The sequence below is a fragment of the Hylaeus volcanicus genome, chromosome 3 (genome assembly GCF_026283585.1).
Source record: "Hylaeus volcanicus isolate JK05 chromosome 3, UHH_iyHylVolc1.0_haploid, whole genome shotgun sequence".
NCBI classification, from domain to species: Eukaryota; Metazoa; Arthropoda; class Insecta; order Hymenoptera; family Colletidae; genus Hylaeus; species Hylaeus volcanicus.
In genome coordinates, this window is record NC_071978.1 from 18,973,266 (window position 1) to 18,991,625 (window position 18,360).

General features: G+C 33.5%; 1 protein-coding gene across 1 annotated transcript in view; it reads right to left on the bottom strand.

Annotated features, from left to right (window-relative positions):
• Positions 1–18,360, bottom strand: part of LOC128874191 (lachesin-like) — a 459,577-nt gene that overhangs the window by 305,158 nt on the left and 136,059 nt on the right. The window contains exon 2 of the mRNA XM_054118654.1: positions 15,046–15,155. Within this exon, the coding sequence (XP_053974629.1) occupies positions 15,046–15,155 (110 nt within the window). The remainder of the gene's footprint in view (positions 1–15,045; positions 15,156–18,360) is intronic.

Here is an 18,360-nt window from a genome sequence, read left to right on the forward strand (position 1 = left end):
TCTTTTTTACGACGGCTCCCATTACTTTTCCTTTCCGATTTTAATACCAGCTGAATCACATTTTTACCACGGACATAATACTCTGAACCGCAACTCTTGGACCAGTCGTGGGCCACCATTCCTTTTTCATTGCGAGGAAGTGACTGTTTTACAAGCGCGAGTAGAATATATACAGAGTATATATTCTTCGTACTGATACTTTGTCTCCTCTGTATTAAGAAGCACAAAGAAAATTAAGTAATGTGTTAATAAAAAGAAGACTTTTATATTCGTTCGGCCTTTGAATCAGAATATGTGATAATATATTTTTTTTGTTAATACAAATAGATACTTAAAATTTAAGAGAAACACGTTGCACATATGAAAACAGAAAGGAACAATGCATGTGGAAGAAAAACCGAAATAGATCATATATGTGAAAGTAATGAAATCACGTGACATCTGTTCCTATCATGATGAAATATTATCGCAAGTAATTTTATTTGAAACAATGTGAATTTCTTATGACTTGAATAATGATTAATTATTATTCATTTTCACTTGCAACTTATGTATATATGCAATTTTTTAAATTAATTTCGGTGCTTGAAAAAACCTTAAACATTGGTCAAAACTACGACACCATAATAAGCTATACATTTTTTCTTACACTTTTTTAATAGTACGACGTAACAAACGACATTCACCCAATTTGATTATATTACATACTAAAGAGACCGATGTTAAGTTTATTATTCTCCTGAGTCCATTCCACGATCCTTCCCACGTCGTCTCCTAATTTTATTATTAAATCAACGAACTTACCACCTCATTTAGATATACTAGTCAGTATTAAATATGTATTCTCTCGAATAATCTCCACAATTGAAAGTAACTCTTTGATCCAGAATCAGCTCATCAACGTCTTCGCCGTGGACGTCGGCCGTCGATTTGTCCATCGTCTTCTCTCTCTTCCTCTTTCAAGATCCCTCGATCCAAACTGCATAAGCTCTACTTACCCTCGTAGCCATAGTGTTGGCTTTGGTTTGGGGTTTGGTCGCGCCAAGCCGCGTGTTTGCGGTTTTGCTGTCGGTGCTCCGGAGTAGTCATCGATTATATACGTTCCTCCATGTCCTGGCGACAGGTTCGCACAGGACCCGTGCGACGAAGAGCGCAGATCGATAGAACGATAGATGTCCCGACGCTAATCGACTCACAGTGGTATAGAAATCCCAAGACGCTGGCCAGAAAGGTCTTTAGGAAGTTGTAACCCATAATCCATCAAATATCACGCTCGTTTTTAAAATTAGTAACCGAAAAATTGAATGTCCTGAGATATTGGATTTATTGAAATTTAATATTCCAAGAAGGCTACTTAGAAACAATAACAATTTTTATGCTGCTTGATACCGATACCTCAATGGGTAAGCAAAATTGCATTACGAGAATATGTGCGACGAGTAACACCTTAATATGTTAATCTTTTTCATAAATCAACTTCGGAATTCAAAAATAGCAATTTTTCGTGAGCATAATTTCGTCGAATATGGTACATAATGATATGCTGTTTCCATTTTTAGTTTTTTTTTTTTGTTATTGTATTTGATGTCAACAGCACATTGCCCGTAAATAAAGTATTATTACATCCCCTTATATATATTATTTTGTCCATTATGGTATAAAAATGCCACAGTGACTAAATTGGATTAATCTTATTATTATTATTGTCGAATCTGTATGTTAAATTTGCCTGCTAGGTTTGATTTTGTCAGCTTTATTTATTCTCTTGATTTTATTTTTCACGATTGTATTGTAATTTACATTTAGCTTAACTTTTTATTTTTAAATTATATCATCGCTATAAGTGTTGCCATTTATTAATTTATATTTTACAAAGGTGTATGCTTGAAAATCGCTGTGTCGATAAATTGACGCCTCACTCAGAAAGTAATATTATGTAACATAATTACTCTTAAGATCAAAGGAGCAAGACATAAACGTGCTTGTTATTTTAATTGTCAAGAATCTCAAGAATAAAGTAATAATGCAAATGGAAAATCAGTATACATTTGTTCTATTCTGTGTAAATTTCTTGATTACATCAATATCAATTAATCATGTATATTTAACAAACAGTAAAATAAGTTAAATAAGTAAAAGTTCTCAATTTGTTTAGGTCATCTTCATATATTAATGAATGATTTCTACTTTAAAACTAAAACTTATGTTTTTTTTTCTTTCAGAAGTAGGAACTGGTTTAAAAAATTCTTATCGACGCAGTGTTGTTAAATTATTAATCGTTAAAATAACACGAGCAAGTATCTTGGCGAGGCAAAACATGGTAAAGCATAACAAGAGATTCAAAAATCACGAAGAATATAAAAAAATATTTTACTTCCTTTGTACAAATAACTATTACCTGACGAATTGGTCAACTCGATATATTTTTCCATGTAAACGTGCTTTAATTAGTTACTCCGTAAGATTTTGGGTGTAATAGCTGATAGTTAATACAGCAGAAATTACACGTCAACGCCTGAAACCTATTCGTGTACGTAGAAATAAATTACAAAGAGGGAGACTAGCAGTTTGGCCGACTTTATGTGATTTTCAACCACTGTGTGGGGAGCCGAGCTTAGCGACGGAAAACGCGAACGCGTTGCTGGATCTTTAAATTACAATGGGAACGCTGATTGCGACAGTCGAGTCGTCGGAGAGGAATCCTGTACAGGGTGTCCTACAAATAATTGAAATCCTGGCAACCTGCTGGTATGTGGTGTGAATTCGATTTACGAAGAAACGGCATAGAAGTTATAATTCAGGTGATTTAGAGGAGGCCAAACTATTGTAACAGTCATATAATGGAAAGAAACATATTAAATATAATTAAACTTGTACAGTTTATGTTGTACAGTTTAAACTCAATTGATACGGAATATTCAATTCATTTTTAATTAACTTGTCTTTCTATTCATGTATAACGTTAGCACGTTGATTTCCACCTTCAATTTAAATAGTAGCTAATAATTTGTCAAAAAAACACCACCTACGAGTAAGTAAAGGATAATGTATATTTAAAGGGTAAACAAAAATTAGAATCCGTTAGAGGCCTCAATATATATTCATTCATAATTAATTAAAAGAAAAATAAAGAAATAAAAGCTAGTGATCAAGTAGACCCTAAGACAATTTTTCCAAACAATATTATCTTTACTTAGAATTTTAGGCTCTGTGTCGAGTCATCTTTCAATACTATACATGATAATGACAAGACTAAAAGAAAATAATTTTAAATTGAAATAACAAAGTAAATAATTAGAAGGAACGTATTTCAAAGAGTACTATGTTATTGGTAACACGACTACGTCAGATTTGAAACTCCAAAATATAAGAGTTGCGAAAATTAATTGGCCTTTCGTCCAGGTTTTGGTGGTAGACTCGTGAGTTAAAGCTGGGTCAGCAATCCTTGCCTTCCAATTAGACACAGCTATGATTTGACAGACTCTCTAGATTTCAAGTTTACAGACTCTCTCTAATCTTAGAGTATTCAAGACAAATCTTTATCAGCCAACTAATGTTCGTGAAACTGGTGTTAATTTCAGAAGAATACACTTAATGTGTAATAAGAGCGATAGATACTGCCGATGGGAAGATTAAACAAAAAATATGATATTTTTAAGGCAATACAATTTCCATGGTAACTACTGCATATTTAGTTAAAAAAAAAACATATAAGATAATAACACAAACTAATATAAACTAAAATTGTCGTATGAGAGACTGTAGGAACTATGTATATAAAGATATACGTGATTGAATATAACTTCAAAGATTGACAAAGTTTTATTAAATAACCCGCAAAAGAACTACAAATTATTCAGGAATGTTGAAAAAATAGAAGAATATAGAGAAGGTAAAAGTATATACTAATTTAAACTAAAATGATGATTTAGGAAACTGACATATCAAATATATTAAGATATTTATAATGCAATATGACTTTAATATAATAATTAGACTGTGGACGTTTATGTATTTATGACAACTGGAAATATGATTAAACTCACGAGAATGTGCACAAATGCAAAAATATATAGAATGTCAACAATAATATACTTGTTATACCGTGCAGATGATAAGACATATTTTCATTTAAGTTTCAATTCGTTTTCTGTACCTCTGAATTTGCATAAAGCTCCACAGTCTAATAATTCAATGGAAGTGTTGGGTTTGGAATAGTTTTATTCGATTATCGTTTGCTCCCATCACTGGGAAAAAGCTGGACCGTTCGACTTTCACGCAGGGTAACATCTTAATAACACAACCGACAACTAACTGCCGACCCTCCAGTTCATTACCCATTCCTGTATAATGGCAGAATCGAATCGAGGATAACGAACCTCTTGGAAGTTGACGGGGACGTTGGGGTTGCCGACCATCGCGAATCAATTGAAAAATTGTTCGGGCTAATTAATTGGGGAATAATCTGAATAGAACTGGATACAGCGCGTCGCAATACCGGCGCGATCCCGAAAGTGGTGGAGAAAGTCGGAAGTTTCGCTGAATACAGAAAGTGAAACGACCAAATAAATCAATAACAGCATCAATAATGACATTGTGCCGACAATGAGTGCTACGTGATTCGTTAACGATAACGAAGTGAATTTTATGACACAATCAAGTCGTGGAGAATGAATTGGTGGACGAATCAACGCTTAGTAGAAATTATTTTTGTTGATAGAGACGATTAAAACTCGTTTCCACGGACTTTTTTTAAAATCTTCTGTAAGTATTATTTTTTTGTATTGATCATGTTTAATTGGTATTAATTAAGTGTTATTAAGAATATTTGTTGATCTTGGAAATTAATAGTCTGGACAGATTATTAAATTCTACGAAAGGAATGCAACGTGTGTAGCTTAGAAAAAAAAGGATGCTTTCAATTGATAATGAATTAATGTAAAATTGTTACAGTTGAACAGGACGGAGTGTACAATATATTAATGTGAGTACAAAATAATCAAATACTTTTATTTTTGGTCATTATAAATGTTTATTGTTGTAGCTCAAAAAAAGAAAAATTAAATAAATAAAATGAAAAGGGCTCTAAATGCAAGTCACAATATCGCAAAATAAAAGAGAAACATGCATATTTTGAATGAATGTTTTGAATGTACTTTTATTCTCATTGTGCGATACTTCAGAAACATATTTAAGTTGCTCTCAAATCCTATTCAAAATTTAATGTAACAACAATATATTACGATTTGTAATAGAATTAGAATTGTAAAAGCAAACATTTCTACTGCGTCAGCAATTTTGTTACGCTGTAAAGGAAAAGGAGATATAGATACTCCAGAAAGTCTTTAATTTATCCATCCACTTGTCTCAGACTGTTTTTCTCCTTAAAAATCCAACCATTATCAGTTGACGATCAAAGTACATTAGCGTATCAGACATACCTTCGTCGTCCTATTTCCGCAGGAATGTCAATCGTTTCGACCGAACTACTCAAGTTACAAGGCTCTGTATCGCATACAAACCGCGACCGGCATCACAAAATAAGGAAATTCAAATTCAACTATTCTGTATATATTTATTCTTAAATATACATTATTTTAAGATGTTAGTTATTATTGGAATCCTTCTAGCATATAGTTTATTATCTTAACATAATCAACCTAATAATTTCGATCCTACTTGGTAATGATAAAATACTTTTGTGAGACGAATATGCAAAACATGTAGAAAATGAAATTAAGAGGATACATATAATATAATATAGAGTATATTCAATATAATTGAGTATATTCGAATAATTAACTCAAAATGTATGAGCAGTGGTAAAAGTACACAGCATCGAATTTCTATAATCCAGAGTCTAAAAAATCATTAATAAATTCTCATTTGATTTATGAAGTTATATGTGTATACTTTTGATATTATAAATTTATAATTACATTATAATGTACATCATTTTATTTCTTTTACTGCTCACACGTTGTAGGTTGTTTGTTAAAATATTATCTTATATTATATTCCGCGTTTTATAAATACATTCTATACATTTTTCCTATATTTTTGTCACTGATAAGGAGAGAAATTATTTGGTCGAGAACAGATAATAAACTTTATAATTGAAGCACATACAATGACTTTACTTTTTATTTCGAACCACTAATCAAATCTTTCAATCATTATTAATTACTTCTTACGAAATAATGCATTTCAATCCTAACTATTTATATTCTCAAATAAATTTTAAGTAACATGACTGATTAAACAGCTGATCTCAATAGTTGCTACACTGAATAGGCAGGTACAAAAATGGCTAATTCGTGACAGTGGTGCGGAAAAAGTAAAGGATTTTTGAAATTACCCTCCCCCGGTCCATTTTATGCAACGACGTTCGATAAGGCTAAAACGAGATTCCTTTGAGACCGACTCTTCTCGCTTTTCGTATTGACTTGGACGGTAGGAAGGATCAGGAATTTTAATATCTCGCTTTAATGGTATTTTTCTTGCTCGGTGTATCTCGACTCGCAGACGCCTTTCCGGCGACAATTTTCATCGCAGCAGGGGGAACGAATAAACGAGGAGATTCGCAAAATACCGGGCGCGGTATCGATTGGACCAAAGTGTCGCGAATTTCTCCGGCGACGCTTAAACGTTATTGATACCATTTGTGATACGTCAAGCGGGCCAGCCCGCAAAAGAAATTGAATTATAGCGCATAACTTAAATTCCCCGATGCTCACCTTCGCGCACTGTGCCATCGGAGCATAAGATATTCGAGATTGCGTTTATACAATTGGAATATTCGAATCGGAATTAATTTCGACGATGAATTAAAAAAGGTCGGGAATTAACAATTATTCTTTCTTAGATATAATGTACAAATTCAAGCAGATTCTTTGTTTCGACGTTGCAGCCACGGTTGCTTATTTCCTTCCGGAATGATAATATTTTCTTTTGAGTTTGCCTGATAGTTATATGTATTATTAGGTTTTTGAACCGCTAGACCTTTTGGTTCAGATCCTCTTCAAAAAGTAGAACTTAAAACGAAAGTTACAGATGTAATGAAAAAATGTATAGAATTATAAATGATGCATTCTACTGCATTTAATATTATAAAATTAATTTAAATAAATATAATGTTATATACATACATATTCGTAGACAGTTCGAATACTCTGGGTATGGTATTCCAGTCAATATTATTTATTTAGAAAATCGAGTTACCTCCGTTACAATGGTTACCTTTTTAAAGTGAAAAGTGAAAATTAAAAATACTAACATTTATTTTGAATGCTTTAAAAGTCTAATAATAACAAACAGCTTTTCGTAGAATTTTGTTATTCATAGTATTATTACAATACTATTACTTCTCTTATTATTTTATAATTAAATATGTTAAGAATGTTATATCGAAATGTAATTTGCTTTATAGTTTCATAATTGTCGCATGTGAACAATATTTGGTAACACTTTACATGTTTTCCCAAGTTTCATGAAATTTGATCACACTATGGCAGACAAAGGGTTAGTTGTTCACTGTAAGTGAATTATTTTCTGTGACTATATGTACCAAGCGGTTGTCCGATAATTTCAACCAGGCAATATAGTAGATTCTCCCATAGTGAATTCAAAATCGCAAATAATGAACCGGCTAGCAGCACGAAATTTAAAATACTCCATTATTAAAGTATAATCAAACTGATTAAATATTATGAAACAAAATTGTTCGAATAGAAATTACTTTTATTAAAGAGGACGCACTCTCTTTGCACTTCGTTCCTGTTATCCCCAAACTGAAACATTATTATGAATTTATTGCTTTTATGATTCCATTCATTATTTCTCTCGCTTTTCTCTCTTCCATCTCTACTGAAAAAAAAAGAGAGCGTATTTTCTACAGTGACCCGCAATATTTTCTCAGCGATTGGTCCAAGCCTCAATTTATATCAACGCGAAAGGAAATTATCAACAAATTTCAGACGAAATAGAAAAATCCTAAAATTCCCCGAATAAATAAACACGGTGGTCTGTATAAACGAATTTCACGCGGCATTGAAAACATAGCACGACGCGCGACAGTGCAACTCGTGAAAGAGTTGCGACCATAAAACGATGACAGAAAAATATTCAGAACGACAGAGGAATGACAACGAATCGAATGAAATTGTATCGGCGCGTATACGAACACGTTATTCAACTACGGTTGAATAACGACTTCAAATTAATGCAGTCCGTGACAAAAGAAGAACACGCCATATTTTTCAGTTAATTCTATTCTACATTTAAAAAGAATTATTCCATGAAAAACCTATGCCTGAACTATATTCAGACATCATCATGAATAATAATAATTACCTGTTGTAGTTCTTCGGACTTTGTATATTTGTTTGCATGCAAAGTGAATTGGTGGTTTTATTTTTTTCAGTTAAATTGTATTATGTAACATCACCATATATAATAATGATTCCCCCGCATTGTTTCTTAAATTTCATGTATTTATTTACATGCCACTATATTGGTTCCCTTAAAGAAATTTAAAAATCATCTCTCACATTTATTGTAATCATTACACTGTGGATATTTTTATATACCCAAGTAAACAACAGAAACATAAATTAAAGTATGTTTCGTCTTCTAAATGTATTCTAACATTTATTTTATTCTTTATATTTTACATATTTATACATTCGTACACATTCTTGTATATTTCTCTATATACTTGTCATAAATGCATAAATATCCGCAATAATCATATACATTTCCATTTGGAATAAAACAATCCAAACCATTTGTATTTGATTAAAAAACAAAATTCTGAAGCCCCTTAATATTCGGTAGGAAACCATTACAGAGCAGGTAAATCGAAATTAAAACCACGGGGTGTGCTTTCCTTTCATTGCGAACCGTAAAGTGTCGGTAGGTGAAAAACGATATTAAAAACGATGAAAGGAGGGAGGCCCCGTTCCGATTACGAAATGACGCACACGCCGCTGGACTTGCATACCATCCCCGAAAATTCGTGGAAATGTAATTCTAGGAGGTTGGCGTAACGACGAATAAACCAGTACAATATTCCCGCAATATCGAGCCACGTTGGTAACGATGGCGTGGCGAACGGCACAGCAATTACTTCCCTTTCGGTATTCGCGTGATCCCGAATGCGGTGAGTGGCGAACCGGATGATCGTAGGGTAATAACGTTGATCTCGACTGGAGGGTGCGAGGCAGGGATGGTTTAAGTGCGTGTTTAGCGGTGTCGATCTCACGGCGGCCCTTCCACGGGACACTAAGGGCCACTAGGGGCTCCCGTACGACTCGTAAGAAGGGCTACCGGCTCAAGACAGCCACCAGACCTCGATATAGAATCACTTGACGCCTTGATCGTTGACAAACTGTCGTCTTTATGGCGCTATTACGTCTCCCGCGAGTGTCGATAAAAGCATCGAGCGCTCACGAAGGGAGTGAAATCCTCGTCGTTCGCTGAGTCCCTCTAACCCCTTTAAGGCGCGTAACTCTGACCTACCCCTTCAAAAACATACTACTCTTGGGGAAATTTTAACGTGAACGGTGTTTAATGGGGAAACTTCGAATTTTACGTGGATATATGGACTTTAGAGATTATCTTGTAAAAGATGAATTCAGGTGTGTTGTAAAATGACGTCGCGGATAAAGAACCTCCGAGAGGTTGAAAGTGACTTATGATAACTTCATTGTTATTTAGTGTCCTAAAAGTCCTTCAGGATATGGAAAACCGTCGTTTGAATTTATAAAAATTTGTAAGTTCAATGCTGTAGTCAATAATGAAGCTTTCGTGGGAAACTGGTATTTTTTGAAGACCAGATGTGTAATCTAGGTTATTATTTTGATATTAAAAAGTGTTCTTGTGAATGTTAAGTGGAAATGAAAAAGTTAGAAAGTGAACGGCAAGGTCGTGGCGGCTGTACGTTGGGACCACAGTAGATTAGCCCATTCACTGTCAGACAAGTTTAAAGCGTTTTGCCTTGGGCGCCAAGATGTAATACAGATGTGTAATCTAGGTTATTATTTTGATAATAAAAAGTGATATTAAATTTGTTGTTTTAAACAGAAAATATACCATCTTCTCTTGCAATAATTCGTGACTGAAAAGGCTATAAACTTATCCCTTGAGTAATTGCAATCAATTAAAACTACAAAACATCTCGTAATCGGCAGTGAATGGGTTAATAGGTTCCAAAAATAATCAAAACGAAATCTCTTAAACTGATGTCACTGATCTAGACTTAGACACTTATCGGACCTTCGACCTTCGCGTTACCATTTTTAGCATACTGAAATTAAGGTTTGCGAGATTTATGGGATACTTTCGACTCGGAAGAAAAGTCACCGCATCGTAAACGCATCGACGGATCTCGTAGACGAAAGGCGACTGGATTCCCCAATTTAAGATTCGAGAAACGCCAAGAAGACGACGACACGACGACCCTGGGCGACGTACGAGTTGGCAATGGTCCAGGAGATGCCAATTCAATCTTCCTACCCGCTGCAAATGTAAAATTTCAGGTGGCCGACAAACTTTCCTCCCCCGTGCGTTCTTCTGGCCACTGGCTGCCGTCCTTCGAGTGTGTTTCTTCTTCCCTTTCGGGCACTGGCTTCTAACGACTCGACCCGAGTTCTTTAACGGTTGCACTTGCGCCCACTCGTATAATGAGATAGCACTTCACTCTTGGGTTTATTTTACTTCTCGTTATTTAATTATGTTCCACGGGCCGTGAAACTAACGAGCTTGTTGCGTTGGGGAACGTTCGTTGCGATACGCCCGGGTATGATATTACTGTGTTTGTATACATTCTATTCGGGAAAATTTATCCTCGTTATTCTAGAATTTTTTTATTGGCGTTGAGTTAATGTATTTTGTATACAGATTGGTAGAATTAATTTAATCAGTTGAAGGGTCTGATAAAGACAAATCTATGTTTGTATGTTGTTATGTCATCAGACATCTACAATTCCAAACTTAAAATCAGCTTAGCTAGTCGTATAATCAGTTTCTCCAAAAATATTAAACAATGGTGTTTTAATTTTCAAAACTGTAGTTACTATAATATCTATCAAAACTGTAGTAACTATAATTAATCATTACAAAATCACTTGTCGCTTAAGTGCATAAATATCAAACAAATTGTTACTTTTATAAAGCATGTAATAGGTAATATTTGTGCCAATATCATTCATTGTCTTTTTACATAATATTATACATACAAAATAGTAATTACACAGAATTTTCTGTTATGATTCAAAGAGACAATTGTCAAAAATTATGTTGGTAATTGGGACATTTGCTTTATACGTTTCTGAATTAAAACTAGTATGAGAGACAATACCTTTACAGTCCTGTACATCAGGTTGCTGATTTACAAAGGGAAATCGTACGCATGTGCATTATTTGCTTTGTATTTTCTGGCTACCGTAACGACTAATATTTTTGTTCTTAAATGTAGGTTTTCCCTCCACGGCCAAGCATGCTTAACTGAAATTAAATTAAAATCGGACGTTCGCAATTCCCTGTGACTTTGTATGTTCTTCCATTGCAGAGCATGTAATTTTGTAACATGATCTGATGGGAACTATCTTAATTAGTATTATTCCAAAGCGATGTTGCGCGTATAAAGAGAAAAATAAATATGTTGTATCATCCCGATACATTTCTGGAGAAGTTTAATTATCGGCAAAGCGTAATATCGATTGTATGATTATGAAATTAATGAGAATTTACTCGATTACACAGACAGAACGCAGAGAAGAAATTAATGTATCAACTGAGGAGAAGAAGAGTATTTTTTCTGTGAGCTCTTAATTTTTATCAAATACTACAATCTCAATTTCGATATATATGTTTACGTCTTCAATAATTCTAATTTTAAAAATGTTATTTCAGCTTTGAAATAAATATCACTTCCTTGTCGTATTTTCATCAATTATAAGAACAAAGAAAAAGCATGTGTTCATAGTTTATATTATTCAGCTCAATAACTACGTTCTCCAAACGGTAACAGGGAATTGCTAATGTCCGTCTTTAATTGCTTTATATTTTATTAATGCTTGTAACAGCCCGTGGAGTACGATTTTGACCACTTCATTAAAATCATTCGAGCAAGTACTCCGAGAATAATTTTAATTGCTCTTGCATTTACAACATTAAAATCCCTTTATTTTACCGAAAAAACATACAACTACAGTTTTTGTACTTTGAAATTCTCGATTATCGATAAAAGGGTTGCAATAGTAATTATTTAAATGAACATCTGTGTAATTGCTCCAACAATTTCAATCGAATGATTATTTAATAAAAGCCACTCAATTAACGAGAACTATTTTTAGAGAACTTCGGGGAACGCCAGTGTCCCATTGCAATTTTCAAGAGGATTCCCATTCAACGATAAAATCATTAACACGTTTCTCTATCCTCCTACACTTTCCAGCTTTCAATATATTTCCGATAAAACACATTTTCCTGTCATCTTCGCGCTAGTATCCGTAAACAGTCATACCTCGCATTTTTTGATGAGCAATTAATTTATTCCGCGTAGGATACGCAAGTGCACCGACTGAGAAAGATGTTCAAGAATCTCAGAGATACATGTCTCACATCGTTGGACTTTCCACCCGTTTCTAAGCGCAACTCCGCACCTAACGAGCTCCTTCATTGATGAATCCCATTCATCTAAACGCCTCACGATTTCAGCTCGATCTCGTGATTTAACGACGCCGCGTAATCAGGGCGAAGCCAACGTCGAACTTCCTGGTTGGCTGTTGCCACTTACTTAGCATACATCGCAACGCGACGAACTGACGTGTTTTTCAACTGGAAACTCGCAAATCAACTTAGCAGGCAGATGGAAAACCATTAGATAAGAGACGCGATCAAACTCGTTGGTAACTTCTTTTTATGAGTAGAGGTGCAAACTATTTAACAAGCACTGCTTTGAGGGAATAAGTTAAATACATGATTCATACTTAATTTACGATAAGGAAAAGGAAGAGTTAGAAAGAAAAACACGTCACGAGGTTGGATTCAAGTTTATGTCGATAAAAGACATAATTATGAGATATTGTTCGAGGTAATGAAATATTCTAACCACTAAATGATCTCCGGTAAACAAGTTTTATGTTCGTATTTTAAGTTATCTAACAATCAGAGAAAGTTAAACGAATTCGTGGATGAATTAATATGTATCTCAAAATGATGTCAGTAGGTGTGTAGATCGTAATCACTATTTAAAACAATTTTTATCATATACTATGAACGAGTTATTAGGAATAACAGGAATAAAATAAGATTTTCGACTTAGATGAAATTGGAAATACTCATTCATAATAACACAGACATAAGAGCATATGAGGTCAAGATCAGATATAAAAATTAATATCTATAGCCACATTCTCCTGGTCCAAATAAATAGTCATCCTTTATCTTGTGCATTTCATGCAAGGAACCAACATTATAATTTTATTAATTTAGAAACGTATATATTTTCCCTTCTACATGGATCTCCAAAGAGAACGTACATCTAGGGGTTGAAGCGTTGAGCAACTCACTTTTAAATCATGCTTTTCGACCGAGTTCGATTATTGGATTCCGTCATATTTCTGTAGTTTCACGGATGAAGAGTTTGCGTGTGTAAATGACCGATAATGAAGCTTTTGTGTAAGACTGGTTTCTTTGGTGCCGAATCAGAACTTCCCAGCGTACGTCGCGCATCTGCCACTTACTTAGCATAAATTGCGACGCGACGAACTGACGCGTTTCTCGACTCGAAATTCGCAGATCTTTCAGAACAAATATGGACGAAAGACGCGCGGATGTTAAGGGCACACGGCTGAGTTCACGCTGCAAAAGAGGACGCTGATATCTTTGAGATTGTCATTTGTGCGGTTGCTGGAACGAGGATTTCTCTTCTCGTCAGACGCCAACTTTAGAGGTCTGTCTAGTTCTGTGGTAAAAGAAAAATAATCGTTCTTTTGAATTCTCTTAACCCCTTCTGCTTCAAATTAATTATTCCAACTAAGAGATATATTTGACCTACAAATATTTGTCTTGGAAAATCACGAAACACGCTTAAGCAAAACAATTATTTGAAAACTGATTTAAAGGTACGAATACAATTGGAGTAAAAACAAGTAAAAATAAAAAGTATTGAATTTATGATGTTGATGTACAAAAGGGTATATTCTTATAGTAATTGCTCTTAACTCACTAATGAGTCATAAAATGAGAACTCGAACTTTTTTTTGAAGTTGCGTCTCAGACTTTGACGAAACTTGAGTATTTCTTCGAAATTGTGGAAACTGTCGATTTTATAGCTATGTAAAATCAAATGATATCTTTTGTCAATAAATTATTACTATTAAACTAGTAAACGGATAAGAATGAGATTTTGGAACGTATCAGTGATGACATAGAGGTAGCAAGTGAAAATTGTTTCAGTTAACAAAGATAATGTAAATCATTTTTTTTGCAAGTATTTTAAACAAATGAAAAAAGAGAATATAGACTCATCTGTCCTCTTTCTGATTAGACTTTCATAAAAATGAACATTTTAATATTGGTTCTACAAAAATTAATTTAAGTGAGTGTAAAATGAAAGTAATTAAATATAATACTTCTGAGTTCCCAATTTACTCAGAAATGAACTGTTTAACAGTACCACCTTAAATAATTTCTAAATCAACTATTTGAAGGTTTTTCATAGAAAAGTTGCGTCGTGAAGAGGAATCCATGATCTGTGAATCCATTTTTGGTACCTTTTTGTATAGAAATATCTAACATTTCTTGATCACGTAACTCTAAATAACGTTCAAAAATAAAAACGGAACAGATTTCGACTTGTTGACGCTATATGTCAAGTACAAATGTACCGATGGATTTGAAAGTTTACATTTACACGAAATAAATGTCCATGTAAAGCTTTTTATTCTTGCAGTCATCGTCTCTACGGTATTGGTTGACTTTTCCAAATTTAGAAAAGCTTTTAGACTCGTTAGATGGTATAAAATTGCTTTCACTTACCTTGTATGGGCCCAAGTCCTTGACGCTGCAGGCTAATTTTACGTCACGTCCTGTTGATACTGTAATATTTCCTATTTTATCGACAAACTCGGGATCGGGTACAGTGGTAACTGAAACAAATGAAACAATCATTTCATCATCAATCATCATCTCAGACTGACATTCGCAAACTTAATTTGATATTCATAATCTTATAATGACGATGCCGTATTATTTCATTTCAAACTAAATTGTGAATATTTATTCGCTACAGTGACTGCAATGCTAGAATATTCAAGATGTATCGATAATTAAACAAACAAGTATGTGACAGTTTCATTGAAAATATTAAAATAACATTTATTAACTGACGAAAAGCAAGTGCGTGTCGTAGTGCACGTAATTATGAAACAAATTACTGGTAGTTAAGTATAAATTAACCAATATCGATCATAAAATGAATAAGGGGTAGGAAATTTATTTTAAATTGACGTGCCACCTCGTTCGTCATAAATTTAATTTTTAACGTTACCTATTAACCTGAAACGAAAATTTATAAATAAATGATATTTCTTATTCACTAAATGTAGACATTATAACGATTTTCTATAGTTCGAACGGGACACTTTTGAAATATTACTACGAACAACACGTTACTTTATTTCATAACTATTTTTATAACGTGATCTCATTCGATATAACATTATATTTTATTTCATAAGTATTTGAAGTAATTACAAAATTGTTTGTTAACACTGTATCAGTAGAAATCACAAATTCATAATATATAATAGCAAACAATTTCACATTTATTATCCAAACTCAAGGAGAACTAAATGTATTGACATTTTTGCAAGATCAAAGGACTGACCTGTCCACGTAAAATGGTTAACTGATAAGAGATATTTTCCTTAAGTATAATTAATTTTGCAACAATGCTAGATGTACAAAGATAACAATTTCTTTAGAATGAACGTTTTGAAAAAATAGTTTTGTTGCAAGTTTATTGCTATAAAGAAATTCTGAAATAAGTATATACTTCTTACAGCAAATAATTTTGAAAATTATTTCTTTCGTTAAATTCGAACAACAAATAACCAAATAAATCGTTATTTGAAATAGTTATTATTTCAAATGAATTGTCATGATTACACTTCCACTTTCAAATAACAGTATTGCAAATAATGGTTCGAAATAAATTATATTAAATAGTTATTTATTTTCAATTCAATTAAAATTTGCCCAGGTCTGGTTCGAACATTTCATTTAAAACAATCACGATTAACGACACAAATTTTTTTATTTAATATCTTTAAACAATTAACACTCACACTCAAATTGCGAATAATGACAGAATATTGCTCGGAGAGTATTATTCATAACTAAAATAACTTTTCCACTATTTTTTAGACAACCTACGAATTTGGACAGACACGATCGTCACAGTCGCGTACTACAAAAATAGCCTCGTATGCAAAATTGGATACCAATCCAATTCTGGGGGTTCTAGGCACATGTAGGGTTTCCCTTGACAGTCGAAAAGGGAAATTGCATTAGTCGGTGCGTCGTCAAAAAAAATCCAAGCATACGTTCACAAGCAGAGACAAAGTCGATCCGAGAACCCTGTCGCGCGCTGTCAACTCCCAAAAGAGCAGCCCTCCTGACAAAACGAACGCGACGCTTCTCTCCTTCTCGAATCACGACGTCACGAATGCATCCGTGACGCGTGTGACTGGTTGTATTTCCTGCGGAGGTCTGATCAGCGACGGAGAGATCTATCGATCGGGAAACGGCGTCTACGTGGACGCCGCGGATGCGTGTTGAGTTATAGGAGCTCACCGGTCGACCTGACAGCCTAGTTATTGAATACAAAATGCAATTTTTCAAGTCTGCCGCCCGGTACATCTCGTCGCAGCCCATCCTGAAAAGTAACAGACCGTTCCCCTTGCGAGAGCTGATCGAATCCACAGGAGGATTTCGCGATACTCCCATTCGACCAGGACTATCCATCCATTCTGAAATTCGAGGTGAATACCATTATTTCCATGAACTATGACTGCGGTGTACGTACATTGAATATCAGTGGTGTGCAACTCGAATGCTCCAAGCAGGATCAACTGTACGCTTAATTAAGCTTAAAGTACGCTTGAAAGTTTAAAAATACAGACAATATTCCATTTAATCTGAACGAGATAATGATTTGGAAAGAAATTACTTTCACGAAGTAGTTTGTGAAATATTTTAAACATACGTAGTTTGTCAATTTCAAAAACAATAACAATTATTTTCAGGGATTTTGATTTCTTCTTTAATTAAAGTATTAAGCATTTACCTTTGAACCTACAATTATTCACACCACTGTATACTCTCTAATATAAATTACGATCTTGACAACAAATGCACTTTAAACTTGTCACTTCACTTTAAACTTGGCACTTCAAACTTGTTGTTTGTACGAATTACCATATGTGTAACTTGTTTCCAAAGTATATAGAGCGAGTTGTGCTTTAACACCGCCATTGTGTCAAATATAATAGTTACGCAAATTCGGTCTTACGTTTTACAAGAAAAATACAAAACTGCTAGTTTTAAAAATTAGACAAAGTTATGACACAATGTCTTGCTCTTTAAAAAGTCCTTATTTTATTATCAACAAGAACTTATATAACGGTTAATTGTCATCAATAAATAAGCTATATTTGTGTAATTTTTCGATTCTGTACTTTATATACACATAAAATATATGCACTGAGTAACGTGAATATTCAGACAGTTTACAATTTTTACTTCGATGCTTTGTAAATTCTATGACAAAGGATAAAATAACTAAGATACATGTTGTATTAATACATTGAATCATTTAACAAAAGTATACAGTTTGATTGTTTAATTATAATTAAACCTAAAACAAAACCATGTTAAAGTTTGACGTTACTTAATATTCCAACACTCAATAAAATTTTTAATTCATATTCTGACGTTTGGAAAAATAAACTCAAGTTTAATATTTCGTCAGGTATACTTTACGACGAATAACTTTTTTATGCCTTGAGACATCTAAATAGTATTATTTCATTTCTCTTTTAGTTGTTCTTTCTGCATTTTCTTTGATATTATTCTAAAACTTCCGATAATTATAAAGTAAATATTCTTGTACAATATGGGCTCATTATCCTGTTAAAACTTGAACGTAATATAAATTCCTAATAATCATTGCATTTTTATACAAACTATTCGTTAATTAAATACATATTTTTGTCTATTATTTCATCAATAAAAGTAAATACATCAACATCAACTGTTGAAATATAACCCCATGAACTTTAAATTCTTGAC